The following is a 20,388-nucleotide window of genomic DNA, read 5'->3' as shown; positions in this document are numbered from 1 at the left end:
GTGATCTCTTTCTTTCTCTTTCTGTCTCGAGGACAGACTCAAAGCAATGTTACATAAACCTCTGAAGTTGTCTCCCATCGTTTACACGTCAGAGGTTATGCGACCGGACACAGATGTTATAAATATGTTTCCCACTCACCCCTCTATCAAAGGCACTTGTCAATCAATAGTGTCATTAGTCATCACTCGGGCCCAAAGAAAACACTCCTGACTGAAGCAGCAGCAGCAGTTTAGAGGGGAGAGAGAGGACACATCACGGCCAATACTCATCCTGACGAGAGCTTAATGATCGGTCGTGCGGTGCTCAGGGAGATACTTCAGACAGTGTGTCTGTGTGTGTGTGTGTGTGTTTGCTGGAGATTCATGAGGTCCTGATGAGAACAGGGGAAGTACTAATTCATCTGTCTCACCTTCATGCACACTTCTCAACTCGCCTTTTCTTTCTAACACACTTTTTTCCCCTTCTGTCTGCCTGTAATACCATTCCTCGACCTCTTACTGTTATTTCATCGTCCTCTCTCTCAAATTCACACAGTAAGTGTGTTTTTCTTGTAGCAACTTTTGATTCTGTATATGATGCTAATCTATTGAGGTTAATGAGCTTTACCAGGTTAAGGCCGTGAATTATACGTCACATCAGATGTTGGGATAGTAGCTACCAGTTGTGGTCATCATTCTCAACCCAACTGTATTTCTCCTCGACATTATGAAAATTCTTTTTTGGGACAAGTCTGCCTGTGTTTGTCTTCATGCCGCATGCTCAACTCATATTCACGCGAGGACAGACACAGGCAGGGCAAAGTGAAGTGAGCCTTAGCGACAAGCAAGGAAATATCTGCAAAATTATTTAGAAGACATGCTTTTTTGTTTTGTTTTGTTTGCTTTTCCGAGCACTTGCCTAATTGGGCAGCGTGGTGATTGTTTTTACTGGCTCCAGGCCATTGGACAGTTCTTCTCGTTGGACCTTACTCTATTCCCTCCTTCACCTCTTCCACTCATCTCACCATTTGAGCAGAGCTGAGCGACCACATGTGTGCTACTTACAAGCTAATGTTCCCAATGTTCTGGACAGAATGACAAAAACAACATCTGATGAATTTGTGCTAGAAAACGTGGATGAATGACGATTTGTCCTTTTTAGGTTGTCCCTCACTGTCCCTTTCTACCTTCCTGCTAACAATATATGTCCTTGTCTTAATTTATTTCACCCTTTCTTTATTACATGAATTCCCTCCGCTCCTCCTCCTTTTTCTCTCCTCTTTTTACATCGCTTACACTACGATGCCTTTTGTCCTTTATCTCCTACCTCCTTCCTGCCTCTCCTCCCCTTTCCCTCTTCATCCTTTTCCTTTACTCTTCTGAACTCATAATTGTCATGTCCCCCTAATCTTCTCCCCTCTCCCCAACACCTCTGATACCCACCTCTAACCCCTTTCTCCTCCTCCTTCCCACCTCTTCTGCCAACCATTCCCCTCTCTCTTGCTTTCCTCGTTCCGCCACCACACGCTTTAAGAACCTCGTTAGCATCTGGGCCAATTAGGTGGGCAGCTGCTAACGAGACGGAGTGAGCATACATCACACCGTTGTGCTTTCGCTTCAGCCTTCGCCTTCCTCGCTCAGCCGCTGCATGCTTGTCTACAGAATTTGCCTTTACTCCATATAGTGGCTTCATTAAGGCTCCCTAATTGTAATGTGACATTTACATTTTAGAAATATAATGATGGCTCTTGCTGTACAGAGAAAATAGGCTTAGATTCCTAAATCACTAACAATCAGAAACTATAAATCAGCAATGCACAAGTCAGGGATGTTTTACATTCATTATTTTCTCTGTAAATAAATAGAAAAGCAGAAAGGATCCAAGTCTCAGTTTTGGTGTACTTCGATACATTGTGAGCACATTATAAATGAATGCATTATAATTATGCTATGTATACAATTACAACCAATTTAATGCCATCTTCTGTGCAGATTCTCCTAAAAGTACTCAACTCCCGACATTTTTTTGCTTACCATGTGACTTTAATAATTACCACATTGCACTCATGTGATTAGGGCTATAATGGCATATGATGACAACTTCAGGTCTTACAGTTTGCAATTAGAGCGTGAGGAGGGGAAGAGAAGCTCGAAGAAGAGCCAGAGAAACATCAGAAAACATTTTCTGACTGGACTCACTCTCTTTACACAGGCTCTGTGAAAGTGAGAGACGGGAAGAGGGGACGAGGGACCGCGAGCATGAAGGAAAAGGGAGGGGGGCGCGTGAGGACATCGCACCCCCTGGTGAGGCAAATGACCTTAAGGCAAAGAGCAGACTGACAGCGGAATAATGACAACAGAAACCACACCACATGATGAAAGAGAGATCAGAGGAAGAGAAGATGTGAGCTAAGAGAACGACATAAGGATCAGTGAAGAGGACGCGTCGGCTACAACAATGAAATTATCAGAGTGGAGAGGATCTGTGGACTAAAAAAAGGACATTCAAACAGTCGAGACGTGCTGCTGGGAGGCTTTGATGATTTACTGTACATATACTGCACTGGCAAGGCAAGAAAATATGTGGCTGAAACAGGAAAACCCTTTTAATAACCACAGTGAGATAAATGCAATGGGGAAATAATACAAGCCAGAGGCATTTCATAAAACTCTAACACACAGCCAGTATAAAGCATTTAAAACAGCGCACAGGATAAATCCACTTCAGATGATTGCTATTAATCAGTGTTTAAAAGATATAAGGATACTATATCATCATGCCTTGTTGTTGGGGCTTACCTTGAGGAACTTATACAAGAGGAATGTAAACCAGTTGGTCAGCATCTTCTCAGCGACAGACTCCGTTCTGACACACAGAGGAAAAACAACACAACGTTCAAAAAGGGACATTACAAAAGCTCAAAGCAGTTTATGGAGCAACACCTTTATGAAAACAATTCGCTTGGACATTTCAGGGAACATCGTTTCTGAGTAAGTTCCTTGGATGATCTCCACCATTTTGTATTGATTATAGGTAGTTTTAGCTGGTGGGACCACCAACTTATTTATGTGATATCTTTGTGTTTGGCTGGTTTATTTCATCCTAATGGCATCTCTCATGTCTTTTTCGCCTCTGCGCTCATCTATTAGTCCTTCTTCACTGTAAAACACTTTAAGAAAAACCAGAGTTCCCCTGCTGCCTTAAACGTACGAGTTTAGAGAACTTGAGAAACAAACTAAGAGATCCAATTCAATCAACGACCGTTTCTAAGTTCTGAAATATGACGATAAAAGCTGATTCCTGCATGATGTTGTCTCTGGCTGTGCAACATCTCTCCACATCTTCCTCACCTCCTGAGCAGCAGCTTGGGATGATTTTTGCTCTCCAGGTTTCTGTCTATCAGGTCTGACAGCAGCTGTTTCAGGACTCCGGTGGCGTACTCCATCTCCCCCTGCAGGGCCGTCATGATCAGAGACGCTACGTTGCCTCGGTCGCGCATTGAAAATGACCTGGAAATACACATAAACTCGACAATAAGGCTCAACATAAATATTTCACAAACGATATCCCCAGTTTTTGTTGAGTCACTGTTCCTCAAAATGCATGTGCACCATTAACCTCCTAACTGTTCATCTAAAATATTAATGCAATCTTAATCAAACTCTGTTTTGCCATAAACCATTTGGCTAAGTGCTTTACGGCAATTTTGGAGCTGCTAAAAACTTATTCTGTTTATCAGTTTGCCTTTCCTATTGTAATCCAGCACAGCCTTTGGTGTCACATTTGTCAAATTAAATAGGTAATAAAAGCACGCTTTCATGAAGACAAATAATTCCCCAAGAGAACTTTCTGTTGTCTGAAACCTATTATCCAAAAATGTAATTACAATATTTATTCCTAACAAAAGGCAGCATTACGCCCACAGCATAGCGCAATGAGTGCACCATAGATTCCACAGGGGAACTTTGATAGCTTTAAGTAGTTGTCAACCTGAAATAAACGAGCAGTCTCTCATCTCTCGTCTCATCTCTGCTATCGTGAAGACCTTCCTGCTTTTACTGGAACCCGTTCCCATTGATGGCAGGCTCTTGAATGATATTACATAATTTCATTTTGCTCTTTAGTTATTTCAAAAATGGTCGACACTGTTTTTATAGTGGAAATCCCTTTTGTACTCATATACTACAAAACAAAAACATACGCTCGAGCAGTAAGTGACTAAAGAAAGACAGACACCTCTGAGCCTCCAGGGTGCGTATGAACGTCAGGAGGAAGTGCTTCTTCGTCAGCAGCTGGCCAAACAGCGTCAGTGCCTTCTCAACATTCGCCTGAACCTGAAGGAAGACACAGCGACAGAAAAAAGATTAACGGCACTCAAAAGCAATTTTCTACATATAAGGACAAGAAACTCCATGTTGTTCAAATGAGCAGTGACTCGTCTGTGTTTTGCTTATTATCATTTATATGTTTGGCCTTCACTATGCAGAATGATGAGCAAACAGTTTGACAATTGAAGGCTGTTTTCACATTCATCTTCTAAAGGAGGAACGTTTCTCTGAGCTGATGTTAAATCTCAATCATTGCTGTAAAATTAGCCTAAAACGGCGATCTAAGGCATACCTGCACTAAACTGAAAACTGTTCTTGAACCATTTGGAGTACATGCATGATTTTGGTCTCTTTGCACAATAGCAGTCAGAATCACTGTAAGTGCTCCTGGCATCGAGTAATAGAGGTTTGAACACACTGAAGTAGAAGGTCTTCATTTCAGCCTGAATATTTTTTTGCAAATAGATGCCTGCAGATGACTGTATGTGTGACTTTATCTATTTATCTATTATCTGGAAAACACAACAGGACACAGCATGAAGTCTTACACTCATCTCAGTTCATTAAAATCTAATAACAATACAGAAAAACAGATAAATATCTGTATTTATACTCACGCCATGTTCACATTTTGCCTATTGATACTTATATTTATGCTATAAATGGCTATTCTTGGCTGTGGATAGGACATGGAAGATATTATTTAATGGACAATTGGTCAAGTGAGGTGTCAATCAAAAGGTAAGACATCAGCTATGCATATATGCTTACTGGAGTTATAACAGAGAAAATGTGGAGGATTAGCGTGTCGTGATTAAAAAAAATCACAATCCTTCAGTTTGAAGGATCAAATAAAAATTGCAATTAACATACAGGCTATATATATATATATATATATATATATATATATATATATATATATATAAAAAAGTAGATTCTGATTCTGCAGTCATGGCACTCATTCTGTACTCAGACATTTTTTTTTCCACTCTCTATGATGAGCTGAGATTGGCTTGTAAACAGCAAGGTAAGACTGATTGGCTACTCTCTCTCTCTCTCTCTCCCGCTGCACCGCTGTGTGCTGCTGTCTAAGTGATTCTCAGCTGTTGCTCTACAGATGATTTTAGCAGACAATTTGACATAATTGCCTTCTTGACATCAGGGGGTGGATGGGTCAAAGCATCCTCCAGTTGAATATCGATGAGACGAGAATGTTAATCACCGTTCCTGACCCACTCATGTACTCATGAACAAGTTGTCTTTGTCTGGGGATTTAAGTTTTAATCTTATTGTTTATTAGACTGACTACTAGACTAGACTTCTGTAATACACTAATGTATGTACATTTATTTTGATCGCTCAGACCTTTTCCAGTAACATTCACCACTCACTATCAGTTCTATTAATTGAAAGCCCTTAACTGAATCTTTTAATAACACTTCAACAACTCTGGCTTTATATCTGCTGAAGGAACTTTCTAAAAAATGTCTAAAGCCTAATCGGACGGGCATGAAACAGCCAAACATGAGAGAGATTCTCCTGTCACACAGAAAAGGAGAGGAAGGAAGAAGCGTCGGGTCATAGCAGGATTGTATGTGTGTGTCAGGGTTGGTGACAGAGGTGCACCCTGCTTGTTCCACTGGCTGGCACCTGTCACTACTCATCAACAACACACTAAACCCCCTGAAGACACCTCTCTGTCGCTCACTTGCTCCGTCTTCCTCGCCGCTCTAATTCTCTCCCTCGCACTTATTGTTTACTGTTTCACATCATTGGTTTTTTCCCCCCCATTTTAATTTCTCCTGCTCTTAGTGTTTGTGTGTCTCTCACAACGACACATACATCATTTCCACCTCTCTCCTTCTCTCTCATCATGCTTTTGGACCACTGTTACATCTATTCTTTCTCTCCTCCAATGTGCTATAATAAAGTGTCTGGGCCTCTCGCTAAAGTGCTAAATGAGATTCTCGGGCCTCCAGGGTGGATACTGAGTGTCGTCCATGTGTTTGAAAAGAAAGAGCGAGAGCAAAAGAGCACGAGAAAGAGAGACAGATGGAGATGCATGTAGATACTGCACACGCTGAAATCTTTACTGTATTTCAAGGAGATAGAAAAGGTATATTAAGTTATCTGCAAGACTGTTCATGTGTACTGCATGTCGTGTGTGTGTGTGTGTGTGTGTGTGTGTGTGTGTGTGTAAGCGTCAGTAGTGTGTAGTGTGGCTGTCTAGCTTAGGGCTGAGAGCAGTCACACAGAGCAATAAAGCTAGGAGCATTGGTTTACACAGGCCATTGGATTACAACGGCAACCCCTGGGGGAAATACAGAGGGAAGGGGAAGGAAGTCTAGACATAACTATAAAAAACGTAAGATCCCTTTCCCTCTCTGCCTCCCTGATGCCTCAAATTAAAGGTGGACTCCACTTTTGGGAATTTCCATCAGGGGACATTTTACCCACCTTGTCGTGTCTCTAGTCCTTATTTCGATTAGGTAAAAAAAAAAAAAAGCCAAAAACTTTTGATGTTTGTTGATATTGATGTTTTATGACCTTGTAGTCTGACTGGTTGATAACTGACATAATAAAACTTGAAAAACGCCAATGACTCAAAACCAAGCAAGTTTCCAATACTAGTCCTTGTACCTTGTGCATGACAAAGATGTAAGGCTTTAGAATAACAGTCCAGGGCAGGCCTGGGTTCTGATAGGCAGCTTATGTCCGGTTCCCAGATATCAGAACTGCCTATCTTTAAGGAGCAGTGTGCAGGATTTAAGGGCATCCAGTGGTAAAGTTGCAGACTGCAACCAACTGAATAACCCTCGCCTCACCCTCTCCTTCCATGTGTGTAGGAGAACCTGTGGTTGGAAAAACAGTGTTTGGTTTGTCCATTCTCAGCTACTGTTGAAACACAGAGGTGCAACATGGCGGCCTCTGTGGAGGGGGACCTGCTGCCTCTGTCGATATAAAAAGCTCATTTGAAACCACGTTTCTTATTTCCAGGTGATCATTCACTAATGAAAACATACCTTTAATCATGGTTTTAAACTGACCTAATTGTGGTTGTTTTAGTTAATCTTGGTAAAAATTTGAATGCCTGTTGTGTTTTAAAGTGTGCACAGTACAAAAACTAAAACAGTTTTTCTCAAAGTCAGTGTTTGGATGCAGGACTTCAAGCATTAGTTAACCACTTGAATGGGTCAAATAATGACTGTGGGACCAGTTTAATGAAGAAGTTTTGGGTGATGGTGTGTTTCCATTAAGAATTTTATGAATAAATGAAAACTAATGCCTGTCATGTCTTACTGTTGGAGATGCACACCCAACCCTTTCATAAAGGTGCCACGATGAGCAGAGTAACTGTCACCAGTAATGAAAGTTAGGGCGGATGATGAACTGAATCTAGTGGTTTAAGAGGCGAGTCTATACATTACATCACCATATCGCGACAGACAAGAAGATGGCCTCAATTATCTGCTTCTTACCAAGCAGAAGAAAATTAGCTCTATCCCCACAAATATCCAGTTTCTTGCCCGACAAGTTTGCTGACAAGTGTGTCAATGTGAAATTTTAAAGTGACTTCTTAACTTTGTGGTTCAAGGTTCAATATTGTGCCTTGAACATGGTGCTTCAATATTGACAGTCATAAAAATAGAGAAGGATGATTTCCCAAAATCATCCTCTGCTGTATGAAGCAGGTAGTCCTGAAACCATTTACAAGACTTAGAGTCAAAAGCAATATCACATAGCCTCTGGGGCATAGTCTGATCAATAGTATCAAATGCTCTTCTTGTTAAATCTAGAGAGAGGGCAGATTTCCCTTTTTTCAACAGCACATACAGCATCATTTGTAAAGTAACAGCAGTTACAGTACCATGTAGCTTGTTGTGGATTTAACACTGATTTCATGAGAGGAATCATTTGAGCTGATTATTAATTAATCACTCCGGGACTGAACAAGACAGTTTGGAAATTGGCCGACAGTCGTTAAAATCATTTCTTCTGTCACCACCATTATGCAGTGGGTCAAGATGTGCAGGTTTCCAGACCTGAGGGATCACTCCGGTAGAATGGAGAGATTAAACAGATATGTGATTTGTTCAGCAATGAATGGAGCACAGGGCTTTAAAAGTAAGGGTCTAGTTTATCCTCCCCAGTTGCTTTCCTGCAATCGATAGCTTGAAGCGCCTCCCGAACAGCAGAGGAAGTGAATGCCTGTAGGGTGAACTGAGAGGTACGCTTTAAGGAGGGCACACAGGCCAACGGCTGACTGTTAAGAGCAGATCCAGGAGACATCGTATCAAACTGATTCCCAGCAGCAACAAAATATGTGCTGACAGAATTGCAAATCTCTGATTACTTATGTATTAAGCAGTCATTAACTATGACATGAGAAGGAATATATATAGAGCACTTGTTTATATTTAATTTAATGCTTTCCAAAATGTTGACAGGTTCGTTAGAGAGCTAAAGATGAATTCTATGTGATAATTGGCCTTTGCTTTGCTCAAGGAGGACGCACATTTATTTCGGAGTTGTCTTAAGGTCAGCCAGCGGGCTGCTTCGCCAGAGCGCCTCGCCGGAGCCCAGGCTTTGTCCCCGCCTTGAGCATCACTGACAAATCTGTGGAGAACCAGGGGCTTGATCTATCTTTAACCCTGAGCTATTTAATAAGTGCATATCTATCAATGATAGCAAGTAATACATTTGGGGAATATTCCAATGTTAATTCTACATCTGGTATTTCAGAAGTGTGATGTATATTACTGTCAGCAAGGTTACTGAGAAAACCTGTTCATTAAAATTTGTTTGGAGTTTCTTTTGATAGCACTTCTAGAGCTTGATCTTTCCTGTCTGCTACTTCTAAGGCAGGCTAGAGGGCAGTGGTCACCAAGGCCAAGCACAAAACTTAAGAGGCAGTGATTCTGCCCCTTCTATAAAACAGAATCCAATCTATCAGTGTTGGTTTTGAAGGATCCCTAAAATTAGCTCTGGTTGGCTCATCAATCAGCTGTGACAGATTGAGATTGTCATACATCTGTGTTAGATTATTTGAATCATTTGTCAACCATTTTATCTTAAAGTCACCTCATCACAAAAACACCAAAGTGTCCTTGATAATTCAATAATATGATAGGTTAATGTGTTGGCCCTCAGTTTTAATTATTCCTCCTGGATACCAGAAGGCTACATTGCCCATGATCCTTAGCCACCATTACTATGAAAAAAAAAAAAAGCATGCGCGCACACACACACACACACACACACACACACACACACACACACACACACATATGCACAATGATGATTTCATATTAAATATCCTCAGCCACATTTTTGGAAATAAAAAATAAATGAGCAACTTCCCATTTTACAATTGCAGGCGCCTTTTGTTAACAGAGACAGTGGTGTCTGGATTCAGATTGCGGCCAATCGGTAAAACAGAATGAAGCCCGCCCACGGCTGTCAGTATTCAGAACAAGTAGCTCATGAAAAGTAAGATACAGTATGAAAAGTAGGCTGTTGCTAATGCCCCTCATCTCATTTTCAGGCTGTATCTACAGGTTGTGAACATTCATTTGGCAACAAGTGAAGGCTGTCGTGTTTCTGGTGTCTCATACAATAAAATGTGATTTAAGAACTGAATTAAATGTTTGAACTTGAGTTATTCATAACTTTATAAATACTGAAAGCTAAACCGAACTCTTCAAGCAGTTAGATATGATAAGCGGATTCTCGGCTAGATTTGTATTCCATGAAATGCCTCTGCTCTCCAGGCCCAGAATGAATTATGTCACAAAGCTTGAAGTGAGTCAGCAAAAGCAGAAACACAAAAAAGAAGGAAGGGCAGTACGGAGTTTAAGTGGATGTACGTCTGACTACATTCCTGCTGGTCAAAACTCTTTAATTACTTCGTATTCTTTCAAATTTTGCGTTACCAGTAATCTTAAGGTATATCTTAATAGTCTCTGCTGGACAACAAAATAGGCCTTTTTCTATATCCAAAGATAATTCTGCCACATTTATGTAATCACCACCGTTCCTTCTTGCCAAAAATAATTAAGGCTGTATCACCAAGAAAGAATCAAAAAAAAGGCAGAAATGGCAGCTATGAGACCACCTACAGGGTTTTTTCTTCTGTAGGAATATAAATCCACTTTCTGGATTGGAACGATTAAATGAAGCTGTAAAAGGTCAAACAAATTATTCCTCGACTCCAAAAAGTCAGTGCTCCAATCAAAGCCAATGGAGCAGCACCAGATTCTACATCTTAATGATAGTGCTGATTACAAACTTGGCTCTCTGGGTTCTAGCTTTGGGGGAGAGTAGTTTATGTTGACATACTATTAATTCTACTTCCCTTGGTCTCAGGGGTAAAATGTCTTTATAAATCGAGTGCACTATCTCCATTCGGCAGTGCTGGCAAGGTGGTTGCATATACTAGCTTAATTAATAACTTAACAGTGATGTATAATGCAAGTAACAATCCTAATAACCCTGAATCTTATTTCTCCCTCTAATCCTCTTTACCTTCATCTCCTGCTTCATCTGTGCTATGCACTCTTTTTCACGTCTCTTTATCTTCTGGTATCTCTTGCATAACCTTTCTTTTTAGTCAATTTCCAGCAATCCTCACTTTAAAACTCCACTTCCCGACATCAAGAGAATACGGTGAGCATCTGTCCCCCATGAGATCAAACTAATGACGATGCTCAGGCTCTTGAAAAGTCATTTGCATTCATTGAGACAAGCTGACTACATTAACTCAAAGTAGGTAAAATATAGGTTATGTGATTGCTTTAAGGTGAAACATGACTGGAGTTCCTCTTGGCTCACATCTCAGACTTTTGGAGAGGCCTGTCTTTGAAAACCTGTCATGGGATAATGACTACAAAGGCATTTAGCAGCAAAAGCCAGAAGGACATTTTCATGCCATTAAATCCAACTTTCAGAATACATCTGAGAAACACTTCTCTGAACATCTTGCAGAGATGTGAACTACTTGTAAAACTAGTTAGCATAAGCAGCTACTGTTTCTACCTCTAATGTGAGTTTATTAGTGCGAAAGCTTAGTTCTTGATTCTTCAAAAAGCGATTACTTATGGTTAGTCTGTTTCAGTTTCAAGCTTCGATGGTGGTGTACTGACCAGTACCTCCATCTCCTTGAGCACAGGGTGGTCCTCAATGCCTGGGAACAGGACCCTCATTGCATAAGTGCGGTAGTCCAGGAAGGGGATCCCAGCTCCGTCCAGCTCCTGGGTCAGCTCATGGATGTCTGTCTGAAGCTCGGCAAAAGCTATGAAAAAAGATGCAAATGAACAAAAAGAGATGGGATGGTGAATAATCATGTTGAATGGCACAGTTTTTTTTTTTAAAACAGTAGGAACAAAATATGCAAATGTAACTGCAATGTGCAAGTGACAATCATTTGTGAGTCACGACCATTTGCAATCTGTGAGTAAGCAGCTCTTACAAATCTCTTTTGTGAATCCGGCCCCGGTATTGCAAACCAGGATATGGCCTAGGCCTTAGAAAGCAGTGCCCAGAGCCTACATTAGAGAGTGACAAGTTCTTCCAATTTGATGCTATCAGCCTGCAAAAGGTCAGGTAGTAAATCAGTTATTGTATGATGCCCAGACATTATGCTAAACCCATGGCAACAATTACAAAGACTGACAGTGTATATAACAATCACACCACAAGATTTTGGATGACACTGAGACCACAGCACTGGACACACAATATATGGGTCAGATGAGGAGCCTGCCGGAGACAAAGAGGGGAGGGAAATGCAGACAGACAGAAAGACAGTGCAAACAGTGCATAATTTCAGGTAGAGCGTCTGGGTCTTATAAAAAGGGCTGGAGAGAGAAGACGCTGAGAGGTAAAGGTCAGGTGAGATAAGGAAAGAGGCCCACAAAGGCAATAAATAAATAAATAAACATAGAAAAGACAGAAGCATGCAAGACCATTTGATCTGGTCTGAAAGGCAAGACTAGAAACGAAGAATAAAAAATCTTGGAACAGCAATTACTTTTTTCTACAATAAAATAAAATAGCAGACAAACACATTCTTCTGAGTGGTCCCCGAATGCAACAAGTGCGTGTTGGTTATGCTCCATGGTGACTGTCAAGAATAGTAGGTGGGGAATGTCGTGCTTTCCAAGAGAAATGAACAAATATTGCTTCTTTTTGTTGAAGGCAAGCCAGTGTGCCTAGTCTGTGGGGATGAGCTTGCAGTGATGAAAAAGGCCAATCACGAGCATCATTACAGCTCTAAAACATGCTAAACTGGATGAGCTGTGAGGACAATGTGCTTTGATAAAGTTCACACTCTTCTGCTCTTCAGTTTGGGATCCCAACAAGCAGCTTTCAGACCACATTCTGACAGAGACAGTGTTATGAGGGCAAGTTCTGTGGTGAGCTGAAACCTCATTCAGAAGGAGAATTAGTGAAGGAGAGCCTTGTTGCTGCTGTGGAGCTGCTAGAGCCAGACAGAGTAAAATTGTTCCAAAATGATGCTTTGTCTCAAAGAATTCATGCAGCTGAAAGTAAAACTGGACGTGGAAACTCAGTGATAGCAAGTGTGTGATTTGGCCTTCATGGTGGACATCACCAATAAGCTCTCAGAGCTGAACCTCAAGCTCCAGCAGCTTCTCAGCTCTCTGCTTTCAAATGAGAAATCATTTGAAGTGAAAGTTCAGCTGGAAAGAGGAAACACTGCATGTTTCTACTCTGCAAGAACAAAAAGCTGCTGTGACATCTGAACATGCTGGTGAGAGTGAAAACTCCTTCAGGCGTTTGGTGAGAGGTTTCAGGACATGAACGATAAACAGAAGCGACTGAACGTATTAGCTGTTTAATGTGGAGGCAGCTGATGAGCCTGACAACCTGCAGCATGAAGTCATTGAACTGCAAAGCAGCGATGAGCTCAAAGCTGCAGGTACAACAACCTCCCTCTGCTGGAGGTCTATGAACTGTGTGCGCCTCCTGTGGATGTCCCCATTCTGAGGAGACGTGCAGTGAAGTCTGCATTTGTGTTTGAGACAATTCTTCTCAAAACTGACTCTCAAAAAGACTCAGTTCAACTTCAGACTGACTGACCCAAACCTGTTAACCAGCATCATCATCATCATCATCATCATCATCATCATCATCATCACTACCATGTGACATCAGACGCCTCACAGCAGAGTTCCAGCCATCACAGCAGAGGTTAGTGTGATATGTGTGTCCAATAATTTAGTATGGCCCTCAAAGGATGTTATAAAAATTTAAACACTGGCCCTTGATAGGAAAAGGCTCCCCACCCCTGCATTAAAGCATGATAACAGATCCAGAATCAGTAATTCAGTTACTTTCAGTAACAGTTGTTATTATGTACTGCTGAAAGAGCATGCAATTTCCCTACAATTTATTGTCTAGATTAGAAACATTCTAGGTGCACATTAATCCTGATATCAGAATCCAAATAAATAACTAAATGAAAAAATAAAGATAAAAATTGAAAAAAATCCACATTTCATTGAAAGACAGAGCTGAGAAAAAAAAAATGTAGTTAACTTCCTTGGTGTCTTAGTCCTGACAAACTCAACCTTTCCTTGTCAAAAAAAGACTCAAATGCAATTAAATAAAAAGGAAAGCTAGCTCAGGGTGAGAAAAGCAGAAGCAGGAGACAGAAAACAAAGTTCCTGGAAAGGAAAGTCAATTAATTGCATGAGTGGATAATTATTAAGAGAGCGACGGATGAGTTTTCATGCATAATTTCTCCCAGCTGTTATTGGACTGTTTGGTCCACAAGAGAGATGGAGAGGAGAGGGAGCAAGGAAGATAAAGGATAGAAAGAAAGAAGACAGGAGAGAGGGAGAAGAATGGAAGATGAGACGGTAAAGAAATGAGGATGGTGAGAGGAAAGAAAAGTCAGAGGACAAACAGTAAGTGACGAGGACCAAGGAAAGTTCAGCAGGTCGGAGCTGAGAGGAGGTGGAAAGTAGAGGGGGAGATGTAGACAAAGGACAGAGTGAGGAAGGAAGGAAGGAAGGAAGAAGAGAGGGGAGAGAAAGGAAAATGACTCAAATACAGACACTGTCAACTAAACTCTCGTCTCCTCTTCGACACATTAATCAAGCTCTTATTTATCACTCAAATGGTAATCTGTTCTGCTTAAAAAGGAACCCAGCCACTTCCTCCCAACAACCAAAAAATGATGTCTGCAGACAATATTCTTCTGACCGGCAGGCAAGTCTGTGAAAATAATACATCAAGATATGTCTAACATAGTTTCGCTGAACTCCAGCCACTGTGGCCACAAGCAGTTCAAAGATACTGAATGGAGCTACTTTGGTTTCTGAACATTCTTCTGAGCAAGCTGCAAAGACATCATCATCACATGATATGAGCAACAAGAAAAAAGAAACATTCCTCCTGGTCAGGGTTTTTACTTGTGAGAGGAAAACACTGAAGTTTATTCATCACATGCTAAACGTAGTGTAACAGTAGCACACGAGTCAGACAGTGACTCAATTAAACACGCTGTCTGTAGCGTGTCACCAGCTGTCTTTCACTGGTTAAACTTCAGAAAAAGGCACAATGCAGCCTTTGATATAGCTTTTTGAGTGATTACCTATTTTCAGATCATGAAAATGCACTATGCAAGCATGTTTTCACTAAAAATACCCTCATGATTGTTTTCAAAAATCCCCTTTCCAGCTTCACAAAGACACTGTGCCCCACAGTTTGAAGACAGACATAGCTTCGTAGCTTCGGTCCTCTTGCCAACTGGAGAGCTCAGGATGTTTCACTTGAAAAACGGGGAGAATATTTTTTCTTAAATAACATCACACTAATACCGTGATATATTATGATCCCTGTCTACAGCAATCAGAAATACCTACAGTGTACAGAGCCAACAACCCAGGGAAGACAGAGAAGCACACAGCCATCTAATGCGTCTGATGAAATGATGTGCTCCAGCCGAGACTTCCCCAAATATTTGAAATACACTGACTGATGATACAGGTTTTTTTTTTTTTTTTCACATACTTTAATGTCTCCCTATCACCTGCTGCTGTAGTATGACTTTGGCTGCATTAAACAGTGTCTGGCAGGTCTTTGCTGGGAAAATCCTCACGCGTTTCTGATTTGAGTACACAAAGAAAAGACCTCAATCAACACAATCTGGGCAGTGAAGCCACAGTGATGAGGGTGCTTACATTAGCATGTAAACACTGCTTCGTCCAGGAATTTGTTTGAAAGGCCATTTGCATTTTGTTTGCTTTCACGCAGTCATATAGCATTTGAGAAACATCCACATTACCTCTCCTGAACTAAAAAGTGACATTTGCCAGTCAGCACTTGTCACTTCTAATGTGTTGCTAATTACCCGTGGCTGCTAATACGCTAGTTTGGATGATAGTGTACACTGCGATGACTGCTTCTCACGGATGACTGAAACAAGCGTCCCCTGTCTCTTCCCCTCAAGACTCTCAGCAAAGCCGACCTCAAGCACATACGCTTCCATTTGCTATCTCACACACACACACACACACACACACACACACACAGCAGGCCGCCCACTTCATCTGTTCCTCCGCCCACACACACTGCCTCGTCCCTATAGGCCAGCTGGGAGTACAGCAGGCGTGGCGGGCTGCTTTACTTTGAAGACGGGGTGGGAATAAGGCCGTGCTTCACTTCCTGGAAAACTGAGCGCTTTTATTTCTATTGAGTCGATTACCATCTGATCTGGAAGAACATGGCCTTTCTAGTCGTGACATCTTAAAATGAGGCACTATAACAAGCTGAGAACACATTTAATGAGAATGTCGGAAAAGATGCCCTGACACTGTCGCACTTTAAATCAAAAGCTGCTGCTCTTTTATTGTTTGACAAGCGATCCTGGCTAAGCTCTGTGTCCTGTCATCATATCATGACCAGTCAGCGATTTGTTCATTCTAACAGTGGGGATGACCCAATGGACGCCCGTCCCTGTACACCTCCCAAGCTTGGTCTGGGGGTGTATTTTCTGAATACAGTATACAAGCCACAATATAGAAGTGAGTATTTATAGTATGTGCATACAGCAGTTTAGAAAATTTCGTAGATCCAATATGAAACTGACAGAAGGTCGGGCCTGGGCCAAAAAGGCACAATTACAAATCCGTCTGCTACTTCAGCCTCACGGAGAGCGCCATGGATTTATCACAGCATGGTTAGACTGCTGATATTTCAGAGCCATGCTCGGGGCCATGGATTCTAACTTGCACAGACCTCGGCCAGATAAAGGATCAATAAGTCAGGCAGACTAGACTAAACATATTCAATTAAACAACCCCTCTGCCCCTGGACTCTCTCAGCTACTGGGGGGGCGGAGAGCCGGGATGGCAGGTTAACAGGGGGGATGCGTTCTGAGCATTTTGCTAACAAGAGGCCCGTGAGTGAAAACACATAGAGGTGGACACGTCACACTGTACCATTTGGCTTGCCTCCTGACTGTATTCCTGTGACGTGATGATGGTGATAAAACTGTAACAACTGGCCGTGCCTTCCTCCTGTTATGTATTATTTTACATCAGCCCTGTATTTTCTTGAATAAAACTGCTTTTTATTTGCTGTGACTCAGCTCTGACAGTTATGCATTTACCTCAGTAAACATACCCTGCAGTAACCCTTTTGTCAGTGATGACGGCAGCATCCAACTGCAATTGACTGCATCTCTGTCTGCAGTTTCATTCACAGTTCTAACCACTTATCTCTCTCTCTGTCTCTCGACATGATTTCTTTGGCTATAACAGGCCCCTCCGGCAGTCAAGTCTATAGAAATGTCCCCTAGCATTTTTTATTCTGCACATTCATACCATGAAACCTCGACTGACTTCCTCATCTTGTATAGTTGTGTACTCAGTCTACATAGCAGACTCACGCAGCCCAATCAATGTCATTGCCAGCGGCTGATCTCGTTTCCTCAGGCAGTACTGTATCTAGGTACTATTAGATGTGTAATTTATTACATCTGGGACTTCTGTGTTATCTGGATGAGAAACTAACGTACACTATCTAAAATCTAAAATCTTAATGTTTAAGAAACAGCCAAAAGCACGTTAGCTTAGCTTGAAAAAAGACTGGAAACAGGAGGCTGTTAGCCTCGCTCCTCTAAAGAGACGCAGGGAAGTCACTGTGCCTGGCCAAGAAATTGTTTAGAAACATCTACTGTATATTCAGTGAAAATAAAATGCTTATGTAAATCCCACTGAATATGACCTTGTCACATAAATGAAACAGTCCGCTGCTGAGTGTGTAAGGATAACTTATTAATTACATCTCTAGTCTTGCTGTAAGTTCTGCTCTCTGACACAATCCTAAAACAAACAGCTTTGTAATTCAGTTTTATTTATAAATGAATTACAAGAAATGAACAATCAAAACGCAGGCATTAGCTGCCCAGATGCTGGCTCTACCTTCATATTAACAGAACTAAGTGAGTGGCATCAATCTTCTCATCCAGCCCGAACTCTGAAGGTTTCTTTAACACTTCAATTCGTCTACAACTGTTAATTACAAACATGGATGTTTTATTAAGTTCGTTTGTCTTTTTTTTTTAAATGATGAATACATCATTTTGAACAAAGCTGTGGATAAAAGTTCAACATCTTCATCTTCTTACCTTCTTTACATTCCAGGGCCACTCTGGACTCCAGGTTGTCCATCTGGAGCTGCAGACGTTTCAAGGTGCGGTCGGCGTCCCTGGACTTTCTCTTATAGGCAATCAGCACAGCGATGATGACCAACAGAAGCAGGCCACCACCCCCTCCGATGCCGATAATGGCAGGGAGCGTCAGCAGGCTGTCCGAGTAGATGTGAAGAGTCCCGGGGGAGTACTCGAACCCGCCAGCACGGATCTAAAACCACACACACACACACAGAAACACACACAGACACAACAGATTTTTAATGATCAAGGGAGAAAATAAGCACATTTGTTACCCGGGAAAAGTTATTTCTTTGTAAGCAACTCTGCTTTATTCATCGCAATCGATATCTCCTCTCTCTTCTACCAGTCGCCAATGAGCAGCTGCATTATCTGAGCTGAGGGTTCAGTTCATCGCTCAAAGGCAGCTAGACCGCGCCCGTTAAGGGAGAGGAAATTTCTACTTATTTACTTTCCCCTGCCAGATTCTGTTCTGCTAGTCTGGAGATCTGCACTATCGCCTTCCAGAGAGACATAAAAATCCAGGAGGCGGTCACTGCTCTCGCAGCAGATGGTTTGAGGATAGATGAGGTGGTCTGAAGAGATCGAAAGTTGGTGGTCTGATGAAAGAGAAGTTGGTTGACCCAATTTCTACCACAAGGATCATTAAATTTTGATCTGTTCTGTACTCACACTAAACAGGCCTCTCTGTTACAGCCTTACATCACCTTGACTGCTGTGAACACTTCTTGTAGGAGCAGTTTTCAATTCTTGCCTGCAGGCGTGCAGCTTCAGAGGGTTTCCCTGATGAAGATCTCACGAGCGAACTTGCTCAGCCCTTTGAATGACTCACCATCAGCACCGTGTGCACATATTTCGGCTCTTATTTGGGTTTTAAGGTAGATATTTTGTCGTTAATGTCCTCGTTCATCACTGTCAACTTTAACAAACTGATTCAGCTCGGAAAGTGAACACTGCAGACGCAGAAAGTGCTGAAGCCACGTACACACAGAGACACACACAAAACACTAAAGACACCCAGAACACGCATATATCCACATACTCACACACACTATAAGCAATCAAACAAAGTAATCACCAGCATTTGAATCTCTCCCCAAGGAGTCTTGGTAATTATGGGAAGTCAAACACATGTAATGTTATTTTTTGTGACTAAATACATTAACATAAGCGCAGTGTGTCTCAGAAAAAAAAAAAAAAAAAAAAACCTCACTGCAGTGGAATGCATCAAATCAAGCTATCCACCAGGGGGGTTGATAACCGATTAAAATGAGGTGTGATTATGCACTTCGAAGCTCTTGTAAGTGCACTTTCATGTTGACATGATCAAAGTCTGATTAAAAGAAATAAAATAGAGAAGTTGTTATATCAATATCAATGTAGTCAATAGCGACAAATGAAATTTGCAATAGTAGAGACAATTAGACTGGCTTGCATAAGATTAAGTGGCCAATTAGCTGTGCGGACATGATGAGGTTGCAGAGAAGTTGCCTCACAAAAGAGATTGAACCAAATGAACTGAGTTTGGTTGAGTGCGGTTGCATTCAAGCTGATGACTTAAAAGAGTGAGTCTGAAGATATCAGTGAAGTTTGATGCAGCTTCATGTCACAGATACAAGAGGTTTCTTGTACTTAACAGTACATGATAGTACATGATGTCCGATAGTGGATTTTTAAAGGCAGATAAAATAACAATAGCTTGGAGTAGGAAAAAGCCTTTAGCCGATTAACTGGCTGCGCAGCTATCGACCACTATGGGAGGCAAGTTCCACAGATAACAACAGTTTGTAAAGCGTCCTATCAGCTGTCGATAAAGCAGCCAAACAAATTAATCAGTTTATCTACATTCACTTTGTAATGGGAGAGTGTCCAGAGGCTCCAAGTGATGATGGTAAGTCTTCACACATTTGAACCTATGTCTTCTAGCTGCTTTCATATTTTTTTTATATTCACAAGGCTTTGTGTAGTGCTCATAGTGACACGGAGAATTATTACTCAATGCTATCGTTGCCCTGTACTCATTTTGGTTTGACAACCCACAACTTTAATGTTTGGGTTGGACAGACAAAGTAAGCAACTCGCTGGTGAACACAGAGGAGCATTTAGCAGTTCAAGAGGCAGATATTTCTGATATATTTCCATAAAGAGAGCGAGTATTGGACTTCTGTGAAGTCAAAGGTGGTTTTTTGTTTTGTTTTTTTTTTTTGCTTGTGCAAGTTTTTGCAAGAGCCAAAAGTCAATTACTGCAGGTTTCTTGATTATCTTTAATGTGCAATTAATGGCTCTTACACATGAGTTCATGTTTGACAGATAATCAACTCAGACTCAAATAAAATGTACAACAAGCAAAAGTAGAGCATATGATTATAGGTTGTCTG

At 41.4% G+C, this 20,388-nt stretch overlaps 1 protein-coding gene across 2 annotated transcripts in view; it reads right to left on the bottom strand.

Moving 5' to 3' along the window:
* Positions 1-20,388, bottom strand: part of LOC143326616 (plexin-A1-like) — a 249,698-nt gene that overhangs the window by 20,172 nt on the left and 209,138 nt on the right. For both annotated transcript variants that reach the window (XM_076740331.1, XM_076740332.1), the window contains exons 20-24: positions 17,966-18,200; positions 11,457-11,599; positions 4,217-4,314; positions 3,331-3,489; positions 2,779-2,845 (exon numbers count right to left, since the gene is read on the bottom strand). In XM_076740331.1, coding sequence (XP_076596446.1) covers positions 2,779-2,845; positions 3,331-3,489; positions 4,217-4,314; positions 11,457-11,599; positions 17,966-18,200 — 702 coding nt within the window. The remainder of the gene's footprint in view (positions 1-2,778; positions 2,846-3,330; positions 3,490-4,216; positions 4,315-11,456; positions 11,600-17,965; positions 18,201-20,388) is intronic.

The sequence above is a fragment of the Chaetodon auriga genome, chromosome 10, assembly GCF_051107435.1.
Source record: "Chaetodon auriga isolate fChaAug3 chromosome 10, fChaAug3.hap1, whole genome shotgun sequence".
Lineage (NCBI taxonomy): Eukaryota > Metazoa > Chordata > Actinopteri > Chaetodontiformes > Chaetodontidae > Chaetodon > Chaetodon auriga.
Note: the sequence above shows the minus strand (reverse complement) of the source record. Positions and strands in the feature narration are given on the sequence as shown.